The sequence below is a fragment of the Panthera leo genome, chromosome E1 (genome assembly GCF_018350215.1).
Source record: "Panthera leo isolate Ple1 chromosome E1, P.leo_Ple1_pat1.1, whole genome shotgun sequence".
NCBI classification, from domain to species: Eukaryota; Metazoa; Chordata; class Mammalia; order Carnivora; family Felidae; genus Panthera; species Panthera leo.
The window spans coordinates 4210173-4234492 of record NC_056692.1 but is presented as its reverse complement, the minus strand read 5'-3'; the positions used below and the strand labels follow the sequence as shown (position 1 = coordinate 4234492).

General features: G+C 55.0%; 1 protein-coding gene across 7 annotated transcripts in view; it reads left to right on the top strand.

The window, feature by feature from the left end:
* The window catches only part of GAS7 (growth arrest specific 7), a 214082-nt gene extending 191097 nt beyond the window's left edge, over positions 1-22985 (top strand). For 5 of the 7 annotated variants that reach the window (XM_042915459.1, XM_042915464.1, XM_042915465.1 and 2 more), the window contains exons 9-14: positions 2931-3009; positions 9698-9826; positions 10416-10539; positions 15379-15458; positions 16778-16876; positions 17938-22985. In XM_042915459.1, the coding sequence (XP_042771393.1) occupies positions 2931-3009; positions 9698-9826; positions 10416-10539; positions 15379-15458; positions 16778-16876; positions 17938-18051 (625 nt within the window). In that variant the 3' untranslated portion in view covers positions 18052-22985. Of the gene's footprint in view, positions 1-2930; positions 3010-9697; positions 9827-10415; positions 10540-11206; positions 11576-15378; positions 15459-16777; positions 16877-17937 lie in introns of those variants that run through there. The other 2 variants (XM_042915461.1, XM_042915463.1) reach the window with 2 other exon arrangements.
* Positions 22986-24320: the final 1335 nt, after the last annotated feature.

Sequence of the window (24320 nt, the reverse complement as noted above, 5' to 3'; positions counted from 1 at the left end):
CCCATAACCTTAATTACTTCCTTAGAGGTCCCCATCTACAAATAACAGCCCCGCTGTGGGTAGGGAGCTTAGGGCCTCAACATATGAATTTGGGGGTGGGGGGGCCCACAAACAGTGCATAACAGGGGGATACAGATGTTTTGGAACAAGGTGGAGGGTAGTGGTTGAACAATGTGGTCACCGTACGAAATGCCCCGCAGGACCGTTCTCTCTAAGACGGTTAATTTCACATGATGTGACTTTCGCCTCGGGAATAAAGAACACCAGGCTCGGGAGGTTAGAGGCAAAAGGTTCCCCCCGAGGTCTCTCCCGCCGGTGCGGTCTATGTCGGGGCCCCTTCTGCAAGGGGAGATGAGCCCCGAGGAAGGGGGACGCTGTGTCATGTGTGGTTGTGGTCGGCAGACGGCTGCAATGTTGAACAAGTCCAGATCTGCCTGCGTGGCTTGAGGCCTTCAGGGGATGGGCCGTGCCAACCAAAGGCGGCTTTGATTGCGGCCTCTGCGTGGGCTCGTGGTGCAGCCAAGAGGCCGCCTCTACAGGCCTGTCACTGGCCTGGTGGGCACAGGGTGGCCCTGGGGGGTCAGGGGCTCCTCTGCAGACAGAAAATGAGCTTGCCCTGGTGGCCCCCTCCTGGCCCAGGCACTGGGCTCAAGACGGCATCGTCGGGGGGAGTGGGGAGTCGCCCCTCCGACCTGGCACGGAGGTTTTCCTGGACATCCCCGTGCCCTGCAAACCACAGTGCCGATCCGGAACCTTCCGGCTGCCGCCTCCTCGGCCTGGGCTAGTGCCAAGGACACTCCATCCTGCCAACACGCTCAGCAGCATATGTTCCCAGCTGCACGAGCCAGGCCCTCACCACCACCCCTTACATACACTCGCTCACACACACGGATGCTGCACCCCTGCCCACGGGCATGACCCCGTGCCCTGTCCCCGTGCACGCACACGCTCCTTCCGGCAGGCACCGTGGGGTTGTGGCGGGGTGGTGAACACGTGGGCCCCGTCCTAGGAATTTGGGGCAGGCCAGGAAGGTGCCGGCCCCCATTAGACTCCAAGAGGGTACGTGCACGTTGGTAGAGAGGCAAGATCGGATTGTTTATTCTGCCTGCAGTTTCTTTTTTTTTTTTTTTCCTGTGTGGAAAGGAAATGGGATTTGTGTCTTTTCTGGTTGGTAATTGCACCAGTAACCTGCGTTCCGATTTGGCATATGCCTCGGACCGGATATTGCAACGGAAACACATCTCAGGTTTGATTTCTTTCATTAACCTCTCATCAGATGGAAAAATCGGTCTTCAAGTGAGAGCATTTTCTAAATTGCTTTTTTCTCGATTGTGAAGGTGGCGGGGGGTGTCTGGGGGAGGGTATCTGCTCAGACGGGCCCAGCTGCGTGTTCACAGGGGCGTCCGCCCAGCTTTGGGTGCCCAGCCTGGAGGTGGGGCCGCGGACCTTGTCGTTCCCCACAGCCGGTGACCTGCGCAGGCCACTAAAGCCGTCACTGGCCAGTGGCTGACCTCACGCTCTGCCCACGGTAGACTTACAAACTCCCCACCAGCCAGGGCCTTTGTGGCTTCTGGGCTCTCGTTTGTAGGCCCGTGAGCAGCTCGGTGCAGGGACGGCTCCTGTCTGTCAGCTCGTCTTTGAGTTCCTGCTCCCCCTGGGCCTGCTTTTGTGCAGTCCCAGCTTTCACTGTAGATGTGCTGCGTCCTGACTTCATCTGTATGTGTGGTGTCAGGTCAGGGTCGACATTGCTTCTTTTCCCTGTGGCTCTACAGTGGTCTCCACACCATTTATTGAAAAGACCATCCGTTCCCCACTGAGATGCTGTGTCTGCTTCTGGACCTCGCGGTCTGTTCCCCTACCGGCCAGCAGCTCGGACCATCATTTCTCACCCCTGCTCTTCCCTGGGGGGGCTCCGCTCCCCGGCCAGGACCACCCGAGGGACTCCTAGATAAGATTGGTCGGTCGTTTCCCGTCACGCCCGCTCGGCCTGAGCCCGTGCCACAACCACACAGGCCTGGGCTGTGACCAGAGGGACTCGTTCTCAGCTGCCGCTGGCCCCGCTCAAAAGCCGGGAGCCGCGTGCCGTGTCACTCGAGCTCAGTTCTTTGGAGGAAAATGGCTCTTTGATGCAGTTAAGTGACCTGAACAGTCTGGGGGGGCGGGGGGAGGTCTCCAGCAAGGACGCAGGGGCATCACCTGAAGGCCGGCAAGGCTCAGGAGCTCCAAGGAGTGGAGAGTGGGGCCTGGGGGCCACATGGGAAAGCCCTGAGGACTTGGGGAGATGCTTCTGTTTGAAACATCTCCTTGGGGTGGAAAAGGGCTTCTGCCGTTCTCCGGGAAGGTGTGGGCGGCACCAGAGGTCACAGCCCGGAATCAGGACCGGCAGGAGCCACGCCTCTTGAGGATGGGGACGGAGAGCCTTCCCTGCTGTGTGGGCGTCCGTGAGCCGTCCCTCGGCACAGGGGTCCGTCTCTGCCCCCCTTGGAAGTCAGGCCGCTGGAGGCTTGCCCGCAGGCAGGGCTGTGTGGCACCTTCTGTTTGAGATCTGCTTCTCCCTGAGAACGTGGCTGTTCTCCCTTGACTGACCAGCAGGCCTTCGCACCGCCCGTTAGTGAACCAGGGATGGGCACTGGGGGGGCGCACGGGGGGGCAGTAACAGGCAGGTGTCAGGTCCCGCCCTGCAGCTGTACCCCACCTTCCTCTCTCATCTCCCCCCGATTCTCTGAGCTCCGGGTGTTTCCCGGCTTCACCTGGCCCCCAGGCTAGAGCGCGCTGCTCAACAGGCGTTTTCTGCCCCATCCACGTGCCGTCTCCGGCGGGCTCCACGTCGAGACCTGCCGTCCCCGCCGCCCAGGAGGGGCCGAGATCTCCGATCCGAGGGCAGCGTGGCCGTGCGGGGTCTGGGTCTGACAGTCCTCTTTGGGTTGCAGCTCCCTGGGAGAAGCGTGGGCCCAGGTGAAGAAGAGCCTCGCGGACGAGGCGGAAGTTCACCTCAAGTTCTCCGCCAAGGTAAGCTGTCCGTCCCCGCGGCCCCTCCGGGCTGGCGGTCCGCGGCCGTGTGCTGCCGAGTGGCTCACAGTACCCTCTCCAGCGTGTGCTCTCGGCCCCTTTCCGTGGTGTAGATTTCCAGTGGGGGCAAGAGAGTCCCCAGAGCTCACCATCATCAGCCAGTGTGTCCATTGTCCCCGTGCAATGGCGTCGGTAGCCGTTAGCGCCCGTCAGGAGCATGGAGAAGAGTAAAAGGTTCATAAACGCTAAGTATTCGGTGCCTTTGTTTCCATTTTTTTTTTTTGTTTTTTTTTATTCTTGCAACTCTCATTTTTTATTTCGTATTTTCTTTTTTTAACTATTTTTTAATTTACATCTAAGTTTATTTATTAAAAAAAAATTTTTTTTAATCTTTTTTTGCAGGGGAGGGGAGGGAGAGACAGAGCACGAGCGGGGAAGGGGCAGAGAGAGGGAGAGACACAGAATCCGAAGCAGGCTCCAGGCTCCAAGCTGTCGGCGCAGAGCCTCACGTGGGGCTCGAACTCACAGACTGTGAGATCACGACTTGAACCAAAGTCGGACGCTTAACCGACCGAGTCAACCAGGCTCCCCATCACCTTTGTTTTTAATATGATTGGTTAAGTGTAGATCATGTTTAATTTTTCACACCGGCCATCTTTAACAAGCGGCTCACAAAATTTCTACAAATTCTGCCAAGCTGCCCCAGCACACCTCTGTGACGTGTGAGAGTGGGTGCCCCAAAGTTCCTCAGGGGACCCCCCACTCTCACTTTGCTGGGCTGTCAGAGGAACATGTGTGCATGTTCTTGCTGTCAGGAGAGGCTAGACTGTGCCACGGGGAGGATTTTTTGGTTTTTTGTTGTCACACTAGGTAGCTGACCCTTCTTTTGTTTGGTCCTACAGAATCTAGCACCATGACCTTGAGGGCAGTATGGTTTCTGCCCTCAGTACTCAGGGTGGGGTCAGGCACACAGTAGATGCTTAATAAATATTTTCTGAAAGTAGTGAATGAACAGGGACAACTGACTTGCTCCTTCTGACACCCCCCAAATTTTGAAGCCCTACTTTCTCTCTGGATTTCTCCGTGTTTCCAAATGACCCTGTCCCCCACCACCATGCCATCCCCCCTCACCCCCAGCTCATATCTCCAATTCCTTTTAAGGCTCTCACCTACTCTTCAGGGGAAAAGTAAACCAAATGTCTGAAGTGAAATAATTCATACTAAAGTGTGCATGACTGATAGGGCTACCCACTAACATGGTTGCCTTTTATTTTTTTATTTTTTTATTTTTAACATGGTTGCCTCTTAAAGTGTTTATCTTTGAGAGAGAGAGAGACAGAGAGAGAGAGAGAATCCCAAGCAGGCTTCACATTGATGATGTGGAGCCCAACGTGGAGCTTGAACCCACAAACCATGAGATCGTGACCTGAGCCAAAACCAAGAGTGGGACACTTAACTGACTGAGCCACCCAGGTACCCTGCCTGGTTACCTTTTAAGGGAAGAGAGGCTGTTCAGAGTGGCACTGTTCCCAGTGACCTCTGCCTCCTGGGGTCCACACCCTTCCCAGTTACCAGTCAGACACGGCAGCCCCGTGAGGACCTCACACAACGCATTTAAACTCTGAGCCCCTGAACCTGAAGGGCACGCTGCCTCCTTTACTGTAACGTGAAGATAGCATCTCCCTAAGGCGACTGTTCTTTGACTTCCACACTCAGCACTTGATTGCATCTGTTCTCCAGCGCTCTCCTTATAGGAATTGGGGTCCCCCAGGGATGCGAGCTGTTGCAGGACAGAAATCGGCTTTGTACACACCTCGCCACCCCACCCCGTGATGGTCCCCTGCACACACAGGGCGGAATTCATGGCTCAAAACGGCGAGGACGCACACAGGGGCTCTATAAAGAGCTGGGGCGGGAGGAAGAAACTGTTACCGGACTCCCCGCTTCTGAAGGATGTTAGCGCCCTGAGACTGGGTTGACCCCAGCTGTGAGTGAGACCTTCTGGGCTCCCAGCGAGTAACACCCTAACGCATCGGGGGCCTCCCTTCTCGTGTCCCGGCCCCAGGGGCTCTGTCCTCTTTCTGCAGCCGGCTCTACAAGCTCCGAACAGTCGCCTGCTGGGTCCCCAGGAACCCTGGTGGCATCTACTCCCCGTCAGCAGGACCCTTGAGTCTTGATTGTCTATAGAGCGCTTGGCAGGTGACAAAATGCTCTCCGAGGCACCATTTTCTTCGCACCCCCACCACTGCTCTGACACCAGCCGGGCGCCCCGCAGTTCTGGTGTCCCATTCCACGGGGCAGCAACTCCATCCCACAAGACTCTGTCACAGTTCAGATGTCCGTTGCAAGTAGGAGGCTCGGAGGTTACCCACACCTCCGTCTGAACGGCGGCTGCAAGATGGGGTTCCCACCGCACCCTCCTCGGCTTTGATAATTTGCTAGGAATTCCAGAACGTGTACTTAGCTTTCCTGCTTTGTTATATATTAAAAGACGTCGTAAGGGATACAGACGGACAGCCGGATGAAGAGGTGCATGTAGGGCGAGGTCCAGAGGAGTCCCGACCCCAGGAGCTTCTGTCCCCGTGGAGTTGGGCTGTACCACCAGCCCGGCACGTGGGTATGCTCACCAACCCCAAAGCTCTCCAAACCCTGTAATTTACAGATTATTTTGGAAGTGTGATCACTCAGGCACGATCGCTCATTAGCTGAATCTCCAGGCCCCCTTCCCTCCCCAGGGGATGGTCGGGATGTTTTAAGTCAGGAGTTGACGAAGCAAGGCTGACTTCACTCCGTGCACCCGATGGCGGGGGGTTTGTGAAGAATGCCCACGAAACGCAGATTTTCTATGAGAGCCGCTGGTGGCCTTAGGCAATCACAGTAGCAGCCGCGTGGTCGTGTGGTTAAATCCAAGGGGCTCCAAGGGTTTATCTACCCGCCATGGGTCATATGGCTTCAAATGCCCGAAACCCATCTTACTGTCTGCTCCAGAGGGCTCATTGAAATTCCGCTCTGAATATTCCATGTCAGGGGCAAGAGCTCTTTAAAAAATGCAATTTTATCTCTGCCTCAAAAATAAATGTTAAAAAAAATTTTTTTAAAGGGGCACCTGGGTGGCTCAGTCAGTTAAGCGTCCCGACTTCGGCTCAGGTCATGATCTCGCGGTCCGTGAGTTCGAGCCCCGCGTCGGGCTCTGTGCTGACAGCTCAGAGCCTGGAGCCTGTTTCAGATTCTGTGTCTCCCTCTCTCTGACCCTCCCCCATTCATGCTCTGTCTCTCTCTGTCTCAAAAATAAATAAATGTTAAAAAAAAAATGCAATTTTGTTATGGCAATCTCTCAGGCTTTGCTAGTCTGCCGGCTTAAGCCACAGCTGATAGCAACAGGCCGAGAAAGAAAGAAGATTACTGTGTACAAAAGGAAGTTAGACCTGACTTCAGCCGAAGAAGGGAAAATAGAAAAGTTCCTTCTGATCGAAGAAAATCTAATCATGCAGCAGAGGCCATGCACTGCAGACAGAAGCTCTTAGGCGGGGGACAGTGGGAGTCAAGAGACATGAGCCTTACGTCCGTGCCATCGCTCACAAGCGTTGTGACCTTGGGCGAGTCTTAGCGTCTCTGCGCTTCCCTTTTTTTTTCACATGTGACCTCAAAAGTTTGGACCAGCTCAGTGGCTTGAAATGTACTTGAAACTTGTTGGAACTTACTCCCGCGGGAATGCATTTTACACGGGCAGCCAGAACACACAGGTACCCGTACCCAGCTAGCCACACACGTGCGTGGCTGAGACCAGTGTTTCACAAAGGCGCACTTGTCCTGTCTGAAATGCACGGATGTGTCCTGTTCCCGTCTGGTCTGTCCTCGTCAGAAAGTTGGTCCTGACCCTAAACTGATCTCACAAATCTCAGGAACCCACCATTCGAAAAGCACAGGACCAGATAGTCTGTGACATCCCTTCTGACTTGTGATTTCTGTGATTGTCTTCCGATGTGGAGGCGAAAGACAGGAGGGGCTGGCCAAGAGTTCCAGGGTTCTGGAAAGGCAGACAGTGGCTCCAGGGGCCTGTCCCACCCGAGACAGCAGGGAGGTCATAAGGACAAATGTCTAGGAAGGCCTTCCACCATCTGGATAGAGAGAGATGCTCAACAGTTAAGAATGAGTATAAGAGGACACTCAGCCAGAGTTCTTAAAGAAAGAATTGCCTTTTTTTTTTTTAATGTTTATTTATGTATTTTGAGAGAGAGAGTTGGAGGGACATAAACAGAGAGAGAGAGAGAGAGAGAGAGAGAATCCCAAGCAGGCTCCACACTCAGTGTGGAGCCCACTGTGGGGGCTCGATCCCACGAACCATGAGATCATGACCCGAGCTGAAATCAAGAATCAGATGCTTAACCGACTGAGCCACCCAGGGAGCCCCCAAAAAGTTAGTTTTTTAGGGGCCCTTGAGTGTGTCAGTCAGTTAAATGTCTGTCTGACATCCGCCCAGGTCGTGATCTCACGGTTTGTGAGTTTGAGCCCCACATTGGGCTCTGTGCTGACAGCTCAGAGCCTGGGCCTTGCCTCGGATTCTGTGTCTCCCTCTTTCTCTGCGCCTCTCGTGCTCATGCTCTGTCTCTCAGTCTCTCAAAAATAAATGTTAAAAAATTTTTTTTAAATTAGTTTTTTTTTTAAAAGCACTTAAAATACAGGAGAATCCATGGGTCTCTATCTATGGGATTGCCTGTGTATGACAACCAGTGGCCTTATGTTTCCAGAAAGTCATTCGAAATCTGGGGAACGGATTTTGGTATATTGGCAGGTTCTTGGGCCCCTCCCCCAGACCACAGAACTGGGGGACTGGAGCCCAGGATGAATGTTGAAAACACCCTCAGGGGGTCACTCCTGGGCACATGGAAATCTGGAAATCAATTCCCTTTGTAGGCCCTGGGAAAGAGACCCCAGAGTTACCGAGTGAGCAGGCTGAGTTACCCCTCACAGACCCCCCAGTCAGGGGCAGGTTCCTACGAAAGCTAAGTTTGGCTACGCCTCCCCTGATCTGTATGGGAAAGGGATCTACGCAGTCCTCAGTGGCTGCTCTCAGGCCTGAAGCATCTTACAAGCTGCCACCAGATGGGGGTGTTTTCCTCTGCAAGGCAACTTCAAGGGGCACAGAAAATTCATAGGAAGCCTTTACAACTCACAGCAGGGGGAGAGGGCTGTTTGGGTGGCCTGCCCTCTATTAGTCTTTAAAGGTCATCCGACCACAAAGGTGTCAATTTCTGACCCTGGGCATTGGGCACTGAAGATTTTGCCATTCTCCCAGGTAGTAAAGGGGCACCTGGCCCGCATGGGCTCCGACCAGACCCTGCGGACACAGTGGGGGCAAAGCCAGCAGGGCCTCTGCCCTCTTGGAGGTCACAGTCCCGAGTATTTGGTGGCTTAGAGCTGCAAACGCCCAAGTCCTGAGGTCTCCAGAGAAAGAGACAATGTAGCCAGAACCTGGTGAAGAGGAAGACAGAGAAGTGACAGATGTCCAGTGTTGGGAGGTCCTGTGTCCAGGATGGTTCAGCTGTGCTTTTCAAAGGCACTTCTGGGACAGGTGCAGGCCGAGAGACCCTGGAAGGCCATCAGGGGGGCCCATCAGAGGTTGAGTCAGGGGCTTCTGGGAAGCTGAGTGCTGAATCTGGGGGGAGGACTGCTCTGGGAGGCTGAGCCTGGGGGGGGGGGGGAGCTCCAGGAGGCTGAGTGGGGGGGGGGGGGGCAGAGGAATGAGCCTGGGGGGGCTCCGGGAGACTGAGTGGAGGGGTGAATGAGACTCTGAGAGTGTGAGTCCTCTGGGCTCTGATTGTGCCTGCAACAGACCCACACTGATCTGTTTTCTCATCAAACATAACCTATGTTCTCACACACACACACACACACACACACACACACACACACACACACATTTAAGTAAAATCTCTCCTGAAGAGAGTGGAGTAGGGAAAAGGGAAGGAATAAAAGAGAAAGAAAAAGCTCGAAATACCCCCGTCACCCAGCGCCTCTCTGGCCCTCGAAGGGCGAGGCCGGCCCCTTCTGGCGGGAGGGTCCGTGCACCTGTCCCCATGCAGGCGGGAGGGGTGAGGAAAGCCTTCCTGGGCGCAGCTGTGAGCTTCTCCCGGCCTCCAGCGCCTCCCACCGGGGCTTCCTCGGGCTCTGAACTGTGTCCAGACCACCTTTGCGGTCCCAGCGCCTGGCACGTAGCAGATGTTCAACAAAGAGAGCTGACTTGAGTTCCTCTAATTAAATGGCGCCCGTGTGGCAGTCGCTGTGCAAAGTGCTTGGGGACACAGAGGTGGGCTTTTGGTTTCTGCCCCCAGGAGGTTCCCAGTGGGGAAGGGAAGGGTGACGGGCACCTGAGCAAAACCCGACGGGCAGCTCTAGGAATCGAGAGGAGGCAGGAGGTAGGAGGCAGCGGATGAAGGGCCCAGAAAGCCTCGGACACTAACCAACCCCTCGGTCCGTTGGTGTGAACCCCGGGGCCTCGCCAGCTGAGGGGACCTCCTCTCACCGGGGACCTGACACCTGGCGCCTTCTTTCTGCCTTCCTGTCGGGTGGCCCAGGCCACTGTCCCCGAGTCCACCTTCCCCTGTGGAGTTGGGGAGAGCGCCCCCGTCCTCCTCCCGCGGCGGCCGTCCGGGGGCCCTGAGCGCGTCCCCCCTCCTGTCCTTGACAGCTTCACAGCGAGGTCGAGAAGCCCCTGATGAACTTCCGGGAGAACTTTAAGAAGGACATGAAAAAGTGTGAACACCACATCACCGACCTCCGTAAGCAGCTTGCCAGCCGTCACGCCGCAGTGGAGAAGGTGAGCGGCCCGGGAGGCCGGACCTGCTGGGAGCGGGTGGGCCGGCTCCTCTGTGGCAGGGGTGGGGGGCGGGGAGCGCCAGCCTCCAGCCCCGTCCCGGCCAAAGGGGCAGGAAGGAGCCGCTTCCCCGTGGCACTCGGGTCACTGCCACAGGGCCAGTGGGAGACACGGTGGGGCTCACTCAGGCACACGCACCGTGCTTTTGTGGGACAGCCCCCGCTGGCTCGTGTGCTGGTCCACAGGCCCTTCTCCGGGCCTCCCGGGGCCAATTCTCTCCTGAGTGCATCGCTCCCCTGCCAAGGCCTGGGAGGTCCGACCTCGCCAGGAGCTGCTGACCCCAGCGCCTTGGGGAGGGGTGCAGGACAAGGGATGCGTACTCCTGTGGGCACCCCCGAGTTTGCCAGCTGCTGCTGGCAAAGGACCCATCCGGCCCCCAAATGGGCTGGCTGGTGCTTCCGGCCACTAAGCATTGCTGGGAAAAAAACATCACGAACCAGGGGGAAGAGAGGACTCTTATCCGGCAAGGGGGAGGGGGGCCACATAACCTGCGGGGCCCTGTGAGCAGCGTCCCCGTGTCGTTGGACCCCAGGCCCGGAAGGCCCTCACGGAGAGGCAGAGAGACCTGGAGATAAAGACCCAGCAGCTGGAGATCAAGCTGAGCAACAAGACAGAGGAGGATATCAAGAAGGCGCGGAGGAAGTCCACGCAGGCTGGTGAGTGCGGCCAGCCCCGCCCCCCGCCTCTCCTGCCCTCCCCCGACCTTGGCCTTGGCCGCACAGAAAGGCCAGGCTGGGGTGGGGGCCGTGACACCGTGTCCTGTCCCTGCGAGGAGCCCATAGCAGAAGTAAAGACCCCCCACCTCCCCAGGGAGTGATACTCCAAGGGCTCGCCCGTGGCGATCAGGGCTCTCCTGCCCCAGAACGGAGGCCCACGTCTTGTTCAGTGAAATAACCAGATTTCACCTTCTCTCGTGAAGATTCCCCCAGTTGAGTCGGTTTCTGCTTCCACCTTGTGGCAAAAATTAGCCGATGCACAAGAAGGGTAAACCAGTAAAAAACTTAGTAAATATTCCTTCAGAAAGCCAGAGTTGTTGGGTTTTTTTTAAGGTTTATTTTTGAGAGAAAAAGAGAGAGAGAGAGAGAGAGAGAGCAGGGGAGGGGCAGAGAGAGAGGGAGGCACAGAATCCAAAGCGGGTTCCAGGCTCTGAGCTGTCAGCACAGAGCCCCATGCGGGGCTCGAACCCACGAACCATGAGATCATGACCTGAAATCAGTTGTTTAACCGACTGAGCCACCCAGGAGCCCCTAGAGACCCAGAGTTTAACCGCCTGCAAGGACAATGCGTGTTGCCCTCCGGGATTAAAGCATGTGCTGTGATTAGGGTTTGGATCAGATGGCTTCTGAGTCTTTCCCACCTCAACTGCTGGTGAACTCGGGACAGTTCATTCATCATAGAACAAAGCAGCCACCGTCTGGACGTTACGAGATACAGTGGCGTAGGAAGAGCGGATAGCAAAGCAATGTCACGTAAACACAACATTCGATGGAAAGATCTTACGATGCCTGGTGGTAATTGGACCCAGAAATAGAAGGCGTAATGTACTTAACCGGGGATTGAGAAGGGAACCCCAGGACAGGGAGAGGCTATTTAAATTCGTTTAATTTATTAAGTTACTTTAAAAATAAAATTCTGTCACTGCTTGGCAAAACATTGTAATCAGCACCTAAGAACATAAACTCTTCTCCACTGGATATAATCACTATGAACACTTACGAGTGTTTGAATTTAAAAATAAAATTTTTTTTTAATATTTATTTTTGAGAGAGAGTGAGAGAGGACAGAGTCGAGCGGGGGAGGAACAGAGAGAGAGGGAGACACAGAATCTGAAGCAGGCTCCAGGCTCCGAGCTGTCAGCACGGAGCCCAACATGGGGCTCGAACTCACAAACCATGAGATCGTGACCTGAGCCGAAGTCGGATGCTTAACTGACTGAGCCACCCGGGCGTCCCCTGTACATCGAACTTCTTAAATGGTTGAATAGTGTCCAAGTGTGTGATTGGCCCCGAATTTATTTCATGAGTTCACCTGGTTGACGTTTGCAGGACTTTCAGATTCGTCAGCGGCCGTGATGGTTGTTAGTGTCCCGGCATCTGTGTGTATGTGAGACTCAGTCCTCGGATAGAGAGAACACAGGTGTGGATTTTCTGGGTCAAAGCGTTGTGTGGGTTTGGGTGGGCATTTCCAAATGGCTTTCCAGAGAGGTGTGCGTGTTACCGAAAGTAGGGATGTCCGTTCCCTAAACTCCGGTCAGCGCTGTGTGCGATCCGACTTCGACACCATAGCTGTCTAGTGAGCATCCATATTGTGTGGGTAACTCAAGTTTACATTTCTTTTTGAGTGAGTTTGAGCATTTTAAAGACAGACTTGTAGAGGTCACGTGTGACTTTTTCTTGTGAACTGATGAACTCCTGTCCTGTCCCCAGTTTCTTGTCGACGTAGCTGGTCTTTTTCTGACAGATTGGTTGACGAGGATTACGTTTCTGTGTCAGGAAAATTAACCTTCTGTGGTTTGAATTGGAAATATTTTTCCGGGGTTGCCCTCGATCATTTAATTTTGGTCTTTGTGTTTCTTTCTTTTCTTCTCTCTCTGGCTTGTTTTGTTGAGTTTCTTTGTACAGCGGTCCCTTTTCCCTTGTAAATTCTGGGTTTTGTGACTGACTTAGACCTTTCCTTTCTGCATATTTTTTTAATCACTTTTTTTGCCTTTGACCCCAGGTTTAAAAAATAAATACGTAAATATTTGCCCCGGTGGGCGTTTATTTTTCCTCACACTACTGCTCCTTACCACGTTCCTCAAGTCCTGATTTCTCGTGTTTTCCTTTCTCTTGTGTTCTAGATGAATCTTGCGATTTGCTACTTCTACTAAATTTAAGCCAAATTTAGAAAATGTTGCATTTTCACAGGCCGGGGGCTCGGTTACCTTGGCTCTCTGGTTTTGCTGTGTCTCCATTGGGTGCATTGCCATCAGACAATACGTCTCTTATCCCTAAAGTTTGGAATTATTTTGTGATGGAAGTGACTTGTCCTTGTCCTTGGATCTGATTGTGAAAAAGTCTACCTTTCTGAAACCTTTTCTATGTGCGAGGTGCCTGGCCCTGTGTGTCATAGCCTCCGCATTGAACCCCCCCATTCCTGCAGGGAGGTATTTCTATGCCCTTCACAGGCGAGAAAGCAGATGGCAGGTGACAAACATTCCCCAGGATCACAGTCATGGAGCCCTGTTCCCCAGAATCTCACCTTCTTTTCTTCCAAAGACTCCTTGTCTCCGTTGCTCTGGACAGCATGTTACCCAGAAGATGCCTCCTTTTCTTCTCTCCTTTCTTTTCCTTCCCTCCCTCATCCTTTCCGAGGCTGCTGGAAGGGAGCACCTCTGGGTCCTCAGGGGGCTTGACCTCATTTGTCACCGTCACCCCCTTAGCTCGCGTTACTGTTGCGCCAACTCTGCCTGTGTCCGTTCCAAACACCAGACAGGTATCGGGTGACTTAACTGTCCACATGACCCTGTGAAGGTACTGTTGTTTTATAGATGTTCGCATAGATGAGGACACTGAGGCTTAAGCAGGTTCGTTGATTTGTCCAAGTTGCCACAGCTCCTGCACAGGGATGCCGGTAAGACAGCCCGGATACCCTGGTTCCAGAATCCATATTTTCCCACTCAGCTCGTTCAGAAGGGTACCCTTGGTTGTTCAGAAGGGTACCCTTGGGCTACTTGGAGAGAAGACACAGTCTCCTTCAGCTGCCCTATTTCCTGGTGTCGGAGAAGTTTTCCGAAGCATGTTCTCGAAATCGGGATCGACAGAGAGGGCTTTGGGAGTTTTATCATTGTACGTTCGTAGGGTGATATGCCGACCCCCCTCGGCCAGGCGGCGGGCGGGGGCTGGTGGGAATGTGTTTGCAGTGAAGCATACACTTCCTTCTCTCCTGGTCATTCCGTCTTGGGATCGGGGACCCATTCGCTGGCCATAGATCAAAAGCAAAATGAACACAGCCCTTGACTGGGTTCTGTTACTCAGCCCTGTCTCCCAGCTGGCTAGGTATAGTTTGGTAGAGGGGTTACTGAGCTGGGCCCTGGGTCACGTGGACACGAGTCTCCCTGATTTCTTTCACCTCCATTTCAGAATACCCGTGAGCCAGGGGATATTATTTTTTTTTTTTAATTTTTTTTTTCAACGTTTTTTATTTTTGGGACCGAGAGAGACAGAGCATGAACGGGGGAGGGGCAGAGAGAGAGGGAGACACAGAATCGGAAACAGGCTCCAGGCTCCGAGCCGTCAGCCCAGAGCCCGACGCGGGGCTCGAACTCACGGACCGCGAGATCGTGACCTGGCTGAAGTCGGACGCTTAACCGACTGCGCCACCCAGGCGCCCCTAGGGGATATTATTAAGTAACTTTGAATTTGCTGGAATTACCACACTAGACCTAAAGAGCGAGCTTCGGGTTGGCTCATGAGGTTTTCCCGCCGCGAACAAAGACCACGATGCCTTCCCGTCTCTGGCACCCTGCGATGATCAGAAAACCACACTGAGACGGAGACTCGTGCTCTGGTGGTACCCCGGCTGCGAGGTGCACGCCGCTCACCCGAGGCTCTTCTGAAAATGCAGTTTCCTGTTCGGCAGGCCTCCTCTGTGCCCGGAGACCTGCATTTCTAGCAAGTTCTCCGTGCACGTTGATGCTACAGGTCCAGGAACTGTGTTTCGGGTGATGAGGTTCTTGGTGCCTGTGTACTTAGTAATGTTTGCGATTGTTTTTACATAAAGCGTGTTTTCTTTCTGGTTAACGAAAGGCTTCAAATGTACCTGCCGTTACAGAAGGTAGTAACATGCCAGCCATCGAGATTGAGTAGTTATATTGGTTTCCCGTCTCTCTTTTATGAAATAAAATGCCATGGGAAGAGCTCATTCCCTCCCACCTACCCTGTTTCCCTCTCTTTGTCACCCCTGTCCTGGGATTGATATATAGCTGCCAGTGCATGTTTTTGTACCCTCGCTGCACATGAACGAGCCACAAACCATCAGACACGTTATTTTGTGTTTCAGAATTATATTCTGGGGTGCGCGCGCGCATACACACACACACACACACACACACACACACACACAATTTGCAGACTTCCTTTTGAACTCTTGGCTGCTTCCAGGTTGCCGTGACATGTTTTAAAACCAAGAAGGACCCTCCAATGTCAAGTGAAACTGGGATCTTTAGAGAGGGAAGCTTTCCTTGGGCTCATGGTAGGATTGGGGGTGCCCTGGGAGCACCGCACACGTTCGCACGTACACACGCTAAGGAAACCCTCATCCTGAGTTCTTGGTTATCTGGGGTCAAGTTCCGATGGGCACTCCGAAGCTGTTCTCTCGTGATGCTGGGTGGCCCCTTTCCTTTGCTCTGCTTTCCATCTGTCCGCTTTCCAGTGGCTTCCACGACCCAGGGACACGAGAGGGCAGCCATGGTGAGGACAAGACAGAGTGTGATGGTGGCTGATGGTCTCTTCCAGGAGATGACCTCATGCGCTGCGTGGATCTCTACAACCAGGCCCAGTCCAAGTGGTTTGAAGAGATGGTGACCACCACACTGGTGAGTGAGCAGAGATGTGTAAGCGTGTCGGCACAGGGACCCGTGCTCAGGAAGTCCTGGGGGTGGGGGGGGGAGTGGGGGGGGTGCTGGCGTCTGTGAGGATGATGGAGTGGAGGTGGCCGTCGAGGTGGCCATTAGATCTGCTCTACCGCCAAGGTCAAGACCTCGACCTTGAGCCAATCTGTGTGGATTCAGATCCTGCTTGGGCACTTCCTAGCTGTGTGGACACAGGAGAGGGTTGAGTCTTACTGTGTCCTCCTTGGCTGTCCTCTGAAGGGTCAGGGTCATCCAAGGATGCCCTCAGCCAAATGTACAGTGGTGCCTTTAGGACAAATAGCCAGGTTGTAGGACACATGACCCTTCCCACCCCCAGAAGGATAAGAAGCACGTAGGGAGTGGGATGGGAGGTAGTAGGTACTTAGGGAGAATGGGAGGGGAGGTCCCTGCCCAAAGGGCACAGGGAATAGGCATCAGACCCCTTTTCTTTTGCCTTCCTGAATATTTCTTGTGAAGGGAGAGCATCTCCTCCCCGGCACCCGTTGGATTGGACAGTGAAGCGTGGTTGGCACTTGGGCCATCGGGTTGGACGAGAAGGGAGGTCTTGGGCCAGGCATTATTGTCTCCACCGCCCAAAGCTGTCCTCATCCATCCAGCACAGGACAGAAGAACTCTCTGCCTTCCCCACGTGTCAGCCCCCAGAGCAGATTAGAGGCCTCCCCCAGGGACAGTGACCCAGTTTTCCTCCTGGTTAATCCCCTAATTAAGCCCCCCTGACTTACCCTCCTTCCCTGTTAATCACTTAGGCAGTGACCTAGTTGTGCCCAGAACAGCAGTCTGATCCCCTAAATTCCCAAGGTGCGGAACCCTCTAGAAGCCAGAGGACAAACCCTTTCTCTTCCGTTTCCCAATGGCCATCCCCCCCCCGCTCCCCACTTCCCCTGACCTGGTCTCTGGTCTGCACCTCAGCACCCGGAATGGACAGAGGAGGGGAGGCTGTTCCGCAGAGGCCCAGGGACAGAGTCCCAAGAGTCAGAGGCACAGAACCTCCACACGTGACCTATTTGTCCACCTCGTCGGGGAACTAGGGCTGGGTATGCACTGGTGCAGAATCAGGAGTCCGAGCCCGACAGACCCTGCTTCGAACCCCGCTGCTCCCCCATAATGCCGCGCGCTTAGGGCAAGCGATGCTTGTGTGTTAAAATCATTGAGGACAGTTAAGTCGCGTGTCTTGCATACAGGGCGGGCTGGGACCTGCATGGTGGGAAGGTCCCCCGAGGTGAGGGCGCACGCTCAGGGCTGTGTGGTCTCCTCCTCGGCAGGAGCTAGAGCGGCTGGAGGCGGAGAGGGTAGAGATGATTCGACAACATCTATGCCAGTATACACAGCTGCGGCACGAGACAGACATGTTCAACCAAAGCGTGAGTTCCCTGCCCGGGGCCGGTAGGACCCACGGGGCGGGGCGAGAGGAGAGCCACCCTGCGCTGGGCTGGTGAAGGTGGTCCGTGGCAGGTGCTGGAACCCACGAGCCACCTCTTGGGAGGGGCTCACGGTCTGTTCTGCACGTCCGTGTGGCTCCATCCCAAGCACGTGAGCTGGAGACACACGTGAGCTGTTCCCTTGAGGAGAGAGAAGGTCATGACCATTGAAGTACTGAAGGCCTTATCGCCTCCCCTGGCAAATGTCTTTTTTTGTTTGCTTATTCATTTATTTATTTTTTAAATGTTTATTTATTTTTGAGACAGACAGAGCACAAGCAGGGGGAGGGCAGAGAGAGAGGGAAACACAGAATCTCAGGCTGCAGGCTCTGAGCCATCAGCACAGAGCCCGACGCGGGGCTCAAACCCACAAACCATGAGATCACGACCTGAGCTGAAGTCGGACGCTTAACCGACTGAGCCCCCCCAGGCACCCTGAGTTTATTTATTTATTTTGAGAGAAAGAGAGTCCGAGAGAGAGAATCCCAACCAGGCTCCATGCTGTCTGCACAGAGCCCAACACGGGGCTTGAACCCACCAACCATGAGATCATGACCTGAGCTGAAGTCAAGACTCAGGCACTTAACCGACTGAGCCACCCAGGCACCCCCTCCCCTGGCAAATTTCTTACCACCTGCCTGCTCACCCCCAAAATAATAAATAACCCAGAAGTGTTGTTCAAAATCTCTAAAGCTGAAGTTCTATCTGCCATGTTCTTGGATAGTTAAGGTGGGGACAGATGGAGGAGTTCCCGGACTGGTGGCCATGGGCCACCCTGCCTGGTCACGCAGGCCTGTGGGCTGGAGGGCAGAAGGGGGACAGGAGCCTGGGGCTCCCTGCTCTTGCAACCCTGCGTACAGCCGTCCCTCCCCAAGGCCTCCCTTGGGGCCCCCACGACCTTCTAGAAAGGCTACTCCGAAGGCCAGAAGGCATAAGCAGCGTGGCCCAATGGTGCTGTCCCCAGCCGCCACCTCTGACCACGTCCCTTTCTCTGTCCCTTACAGACAGTCGAGCCTGTGGACCAACTGCTTCGGAAAGTGGACCCAGCCAAAGACAGGGAGCTGTGGGTCAGAGAGCACAAGACAGGCAACATCCGCCCCGTGGACATGGAGATTTAGACGGGCATGCACGGCCCCGGGGGTCCTGCCAAGGAGAGGGGCCGGGGGGTCCCATGGAGAGCAGGTGGCCAGGGGGCCGCTGCTGAGTGCAGCTGTCCTCCCGCCCACTGTCCGGGTCTGCTGAGCTGGTGATTCCAGAAAGGCGGCCCTGCCGGGAGCTGCCCGTGTCCCCAGGCCAAGAAGACCGATCCACAGCCCTGCCCTTGTCTCCGAGGCTGAAGCCCCCCGATTCCTGTCCTGTGCTTGCTGCTCCGAGAACAGACTGAGGCTGGAACTTTATGGTCCCTGCTGCACCCTGTAGGGGTCACATCCCCACCCAGAGCTGGCTGCGTCGCACGCTTGTGTCCCCGGAAGCCCCAAGGCCCTGCCTCCAGCTGTGTGGCGGGCTTTGGAGGGTCATGGGAGAAAGGTCCCTGTCTCCAACCCAGGACGAGGGTCGGAATCGTGGATAGAAGGCACCGTTCAGCTCAACAGCCCGCACCCAGAACCTCTTGCGGCCCGCCCTCTTAGTTTTTTTTGTCCCCCCGTTGCATTCTGGAAACCCACATCCTGGCTCTTCCTTTGCCACTTTTCATCGTCTGGGGTCTTGGGAATAAGGCCTGGTTCCTCTCTACCCAGACTGACCCTGCCTGGAGAGGTCAGGACGGAACTACCTCATTCAGCACATCGGCCCCAAGTCAGAGTGTTGAGTCGTGTTTTTATATTCGGTCAGGCATCTCCTGTCAGGTCTCTGGGCTGGAAACCTTCCTCCAACCCAGCCCTCGGCTGTTTCCTCAAGGAAGCTCCCGCCCCCACCCCCTCCCGGGCTCTTACTGGGGCTGGGTCGGTCCCCTGTGGGAGATGGGTTGGGATGGGTCTTTGCCACCCCCAGAGGGCTCCCCCTGCTTGTGCGTGGGGGGTGGGGGGGTGACTCTCCAACCCCCCCCCCCCCCCCCCCGCCAACCCCCATGAGGCTTTCGCTCCCTCGTGGACACCGTGCGGACATGGCAGACGGTCCTGGCTTCCAGGCAGTGTCCTGTCACCTTGACCTCCGCTTCTGCACGTTCCAGAGCCCTGCTTGGTGCTGGTGCCCCCTTCCCCTTTTGCCACCCCCCCCACCGAATTCCTGGGAAAGCCGGGTTGGTGCGTGACTTGGGAAGCTTTCAGCCCGTCCCATTGGGTCCTCGTTCATCAGTCTCTCCCTTTATAGAAACACGGCAAACAACCTTGTGCAGCATCTAACCCTGAGAATTGGCTCCAGGGGACCCGTAGAAGTGCCCCCTGAAGGTGGGCGTGGTCACACGGCCAGCAGGGGGCAGAGTCTAGCCCAGAACCCGTGCCCTGAGAGCCCATCTTTCTTAGTTCGTTTTTCCCTTCGATTACTTTGGACGTGCAGGGTCCGTACCCCGCCCCCCCCACCCCCCAACACACACAAGGTCACGATTCTAAGAGCACAACTCGCTGGTCCCTGGGTCTCACGTGCCGGGAGTTGATGACTTCGAGTCTTTCGGCCCCTCTTTCACTGATTCAGAATTACCGCCTCATAGCTTCTAGTAGAAAGATGCTGAGTATTCTAGAGCAAGCCAGACGTTGTCGCTTTTCTTCTTGAACTGTCCCCGACCCAGAAAGGCCAGCGTGAAAGCCTTCCCCAGCACGAGAGTGTGAGAATGGGTGTGTCCCTGCCACGGAGGACCACAGCTTCCAGATCTGGGGTTGGTGCCCATGACACCAGCGACCAATTTTAGGATGTTATTTCTGGGTTTCTCTATTCAAAATGGGTGCTAGCAGTCATCGCTTTGTGGCTTAGTAAACTAATTTGTGGGTGATTTTCAAATGTTCGAAGCCAGTAAGTAGCCTTGTTACTAACACAGATATTTTGAGTGCGATACGGCTCGTTGATTTTGTTTTCTCCTTCCCGTGTGAGGATTCTTGAGTCTTCCTTTGCTCCCTGGGACAGGGGGAGCTCTCTTGCCTTTTCCAGGGGAGCCTGGATTGGGCCCCGTGTGGGCCGGTCTATTTTCCGGAATCATTCTTCCCGCCCCCCCCTCCCCCACGTTAGTACACACTTCTTTTCTTTGCTTTTCGTTGTTCTCTCCTCCTCCGTTCGTTGGGAATTTAGAGAAGGCTGGGCAGTGCGCTGAGATCTGGGGACAAGACCGGGCATGGGATCTCTTCGTTTGTGTAGACTTAGACTTTTTTCACCGGGGCTCTTGCAATTCGGTGACCTTGGCATTCACACCGAAGTACTCTCTGCAGCATTGAGGTTTCCTGAGATCCTGTTAATGCTGGTAGATCCGCGTTCATTCATTCACTCGCTCACTCGTTCACTTATGGAGCGATACTGGGCATGAGCCAGGAGGGGTGCTGGAAACGTAGCCGCATGTGAGACCGGCACTCTCTCCCCATCCCCTCTGTTCTCCACGCAGACAAGGGGCTCTTGAGAGGTCTTTCTGGACAGTGAGAACATTGCATCTGTCCCACATTCGACCCACCTGGAGCCTGTAATGAGAACACAAACCACCGCCAGTGTGGGGTCCACCATTGGATGGCAGGTGGACAGGTGGACAGTCACAAGAGTGTAATCACCTGGTCACCAGAGCTTGCAGCCCGTATCCGACTGGGATCTCAGAGATCTCTCTTGTTTCTTGTAAATAACTCTCCTCTCTTCACAAAGAGGAATAACGAAGCCCAAGGCCAGCCAGCGAGCCCAGTGATTGAAGAGCGCGGTCTGTTCACGGGGCTCCTGCCCTGGGGGGGGAACTGAGCTTAGGGTGAAGTCTAGAATGTCCCAAAGCGAGCTTTGGGAGTAGCGTTCTGTCTCGTCGTTGCTGTTCTCTCTTGTTCTTGCGTTCGGGTTAGAAGAGGGTGTGGCCGGGCGTATTCGGGAGTGTGTCTGGAATGTTCCTGAGCACCTCCGTTGTTCTCTTTCTCGGAACAGGTGGGTCCTTCTCCCTGCCCCCCGGGAAACATGGACGCACCTCATTTGGTCAGTGAAAGCCAGATCGTTGAGAAAAGAAATGTAAGACAAATGGTGTGCAGAGTAAGTCGGTTTCCACGACAGTGTCTGGGAGAAATCTCTTGTTCCTTCCTTTTTTTTTTTTTTTTTTTCCTGTCGCCTTCAATCACTATTGCAAAACACCGGCCAGCAGAGCCATAGGGTAGCTGCGATCAAGACCACCTTGGGTCTCCTTTCTACCCTCCACCCCCCTCCTGTCGAGCCAGGAGCATTTCTACAGTAGGAGGCCCCCCCCTCATCGGGGCTGGTTAGCGACTGAAGCAGACGGGAACGCTGTGCATGTGCACAAACCAGGGCTTTCTAATCCCTTTGTGAGAACCAATCGATTACTGGATGAGCGGATGGGTGCATGAACATCTCGGGCTGAGCCAAACTCCCTTCTTGGAAACACAAGCCATAAACTTCAAAGGACGGCAAAGACTTTGGCTCGTTTTAAGTGATTTCGCTTCCAGCCATGCGTGGCCTTGACAGGGAGATCTTAAACAGGATCCTGTGCTGGTGGTCATGTAGACAGAGAAAGCACTTTAAAGATGCGAAGTGAGGTACAGATCTGCATATTCCCCCCCCCCCCCCAACCCTACTGCCTTTTCTTTTCTTCAGGTTTATCGAGAGGTATTTGACGTAACGGTATCGGGGCTCATTGATGTGCAGTGAGAGTCCCCCCGGCCCGTGAGTTTTGACAAATGCACCACCAAAATCAACATAATATTTCCATCACTCCTGAAAATTCCCTGCGGCTCCCTTACGGTCGATCCACTCCTGTCCCCCTTCCCTCCACTCCCGCTGATGGGTTTTCTGATGCTATGGTGTTTGCCTTGTCTAGAATGTCGGGGAAACGGAGTTGCCGATGGGGCCCTCGCGCCTTCTTCCTCTCGGCTTAATGCTTTGGGTCACCCACGTGCGTGTGTCACCAGCGTGTCCCCTTGTCTCGCAGAGTAGCGCTCCGTTGCACGGGTGGGTGACCCACGGCCGCTTCCCCGCTTTTTGAAGCGAGTTGTTCGCGCCCGTGAGTGGTTCCCGGCCCGGGGTCTCCGGCTTGTTTGCACGGCTGCTTCCTGTGTCTCCCGAGGCTCCTTCTCCAGATGCCAGCTGTGCCCACAGTGGTTCTTTGTGGTCCATTTGAGGCTTTTGTGCAGAAAGGGGCCAGGGAAGAGGGGGGAAGGGGGCCTCCCACTTGTGTCGCACTGTCGGCTGGCAAATCCATGCACTCCCGGGGACCCTGGCTTCAACCCCCCGCCGTGGCCCCGGGCAGGCACTGAGCATTAGGGGGTGTGGAAAGCGAACGGACAAAGCGGGGGGTGAGAACTCGGGGCTGGCTCGTCAGCGGCCTTCCCCTGGATCTTTGTCGCTTCCTTGGGCTGCAGGTGTCCGTTCTGGTCTCCCCAGGCTCCTCCAGCTACTTCGAACGCTGTCCCCTTCTTGTCTCCAGTCCCTCACCTGACACCCGGTCGTGCCTGGCCCGGGCCCCACGGGCGCCGTCGTGCACGCTGGGGTCTGGAACCTGCCCGAGAGGGGTACCCTGGCACTTCTCTGTGTAGACGCAAAGCAGAGCTAAGATTAAAGAGTTTCCTGAGCTGGTGAGAATGAGGCAGTTCCTCCCGGGCCCCTGAAGGAAGCAGAAGTCATTACCTTTTGGGTCTCGTCCGCCCATCTTTGATCGCGTGTGCTGAGGTCTTCGGGCGTGAAGAACGCGTCTCTTCCCGTGAGGTTCCTGTCACTGCTGGAGCCTCGTTCAGCTGGCGGTCACATCGAGCCAGGCGTGTGCCTGCGGCCCACTGGGTGGTGGCCAGTGGTGACGGAGATAGGACCAAACCCCACTAACGCCGGGCAGGCTATGGGCGTGACCCCCGAGGTAATGACTCCACCAACCGTGTCTTGCTTAGGTCCTGCTCAGTGGAAGGTGAGCCCTTGAAGGCAACCAGGCACACCCCCCCCCCCCCCCCCCCCCCCCCCCCCCAGCAAACAGAAGACATTCCTGGGTCCAGGCCAGGTGAAGGTGTTGGCCGTGGAGCCCAAGTCTGCAGGGTCCCATGCTTCGTGGGCGCCTCTGGGTCGAGATGTGCCAGGAAGGACTCCCAACATCCCCCCCCACCCCCGCGGGAGAATTTTTTTTTGTGGACGGTGAAGGACCCAATCCTGTTGCAACAGGCTTGGGTGGGAATAAGACGGGTGACGACAACCGACGGTTCGTTTTCCTTGACCCTTTAGATGCTGGCGCGTGGCCCTGCCTGGAGCCTTTCTGTTGGGAGGGTCCTCTGACGGAGACGGGTGGCGGTGGCCTTCGGATCTCTCTGTGTGCCGTTCCGGGGACATTGACCCTTGGTGTTTGAGAGACGTTTCTAGTAGGATTGCAGTGGTGGAATGCAAAAGGTCTGGGCTCGCAGGTGCCGTAATGGGGACGGTGTGACGTGGGGACAGAGAAGGAAAGCATATGGCGTCAGGGCAAGAGCACTGGACTGGCCCCACTTTGCTGCCTCATTCGTCCTGTAACCCAAAGTGAAGTCACATTCCCTCCCGAGACCTCTGCACTCCCCTGTCAAGCGGAGACGGGCCCTTTCTGGCATTGCACTCAGCAGACTGGCTCTTAGCAGCCACGTGGACCCAGGAACAGACATATAAAGGGACACCAGCCGTCCTTGGTGACAGGGGGTCCCAAATTGGCATCACTTCCCTTCCCTTCCTTTCCCTTCCCTTCCCTTCCCTTCCCTTCCCTTCCCTTCGGAAGAGGAGATGGGGGCCGGGGGCGGGGGCAGCCCTTTCACAGACGAGCACATCAGCAAAGCCCGTGACAGTGGAATTTTCTAACAAAATAAACTTGCTTATTTGGTCTGTTTTCTGTAACTTTTGCTAAATACTTTATACATTTTTAATGTTAAAAAGCTGCGTCTCCTGCCAGCATTGCTCATCCTGGTATGAATGTGTTTACCCCACATTGTATATCCTTCCTTCCTCTGGCTGCCTAGATCAGTAAATAACATCGATGTACCATAATTTATAAGTAACACTGTTGAAACTCTGATCCCTATGGAGGCTGTAACTCGCCCTTTCCTCCGGTCCCCCGGCTGCCCCCCGCCCCGTCCCCCGTAATAGCATTTGTGTGTATTGATGCTAAAGAACTAATGTTTAAAGGGTTTAAATTTTGAAGGCGTTTGCTATATATAATTGTTCTGCATTATTATAAAGCGTTTTCAGGAAGTTAAATGCTCTCTCTCTCTCTTTCTTCCCCTCCCCCCCCCCCTTTGGCTCTGTGTATACACTCAAGATGCTTACATTC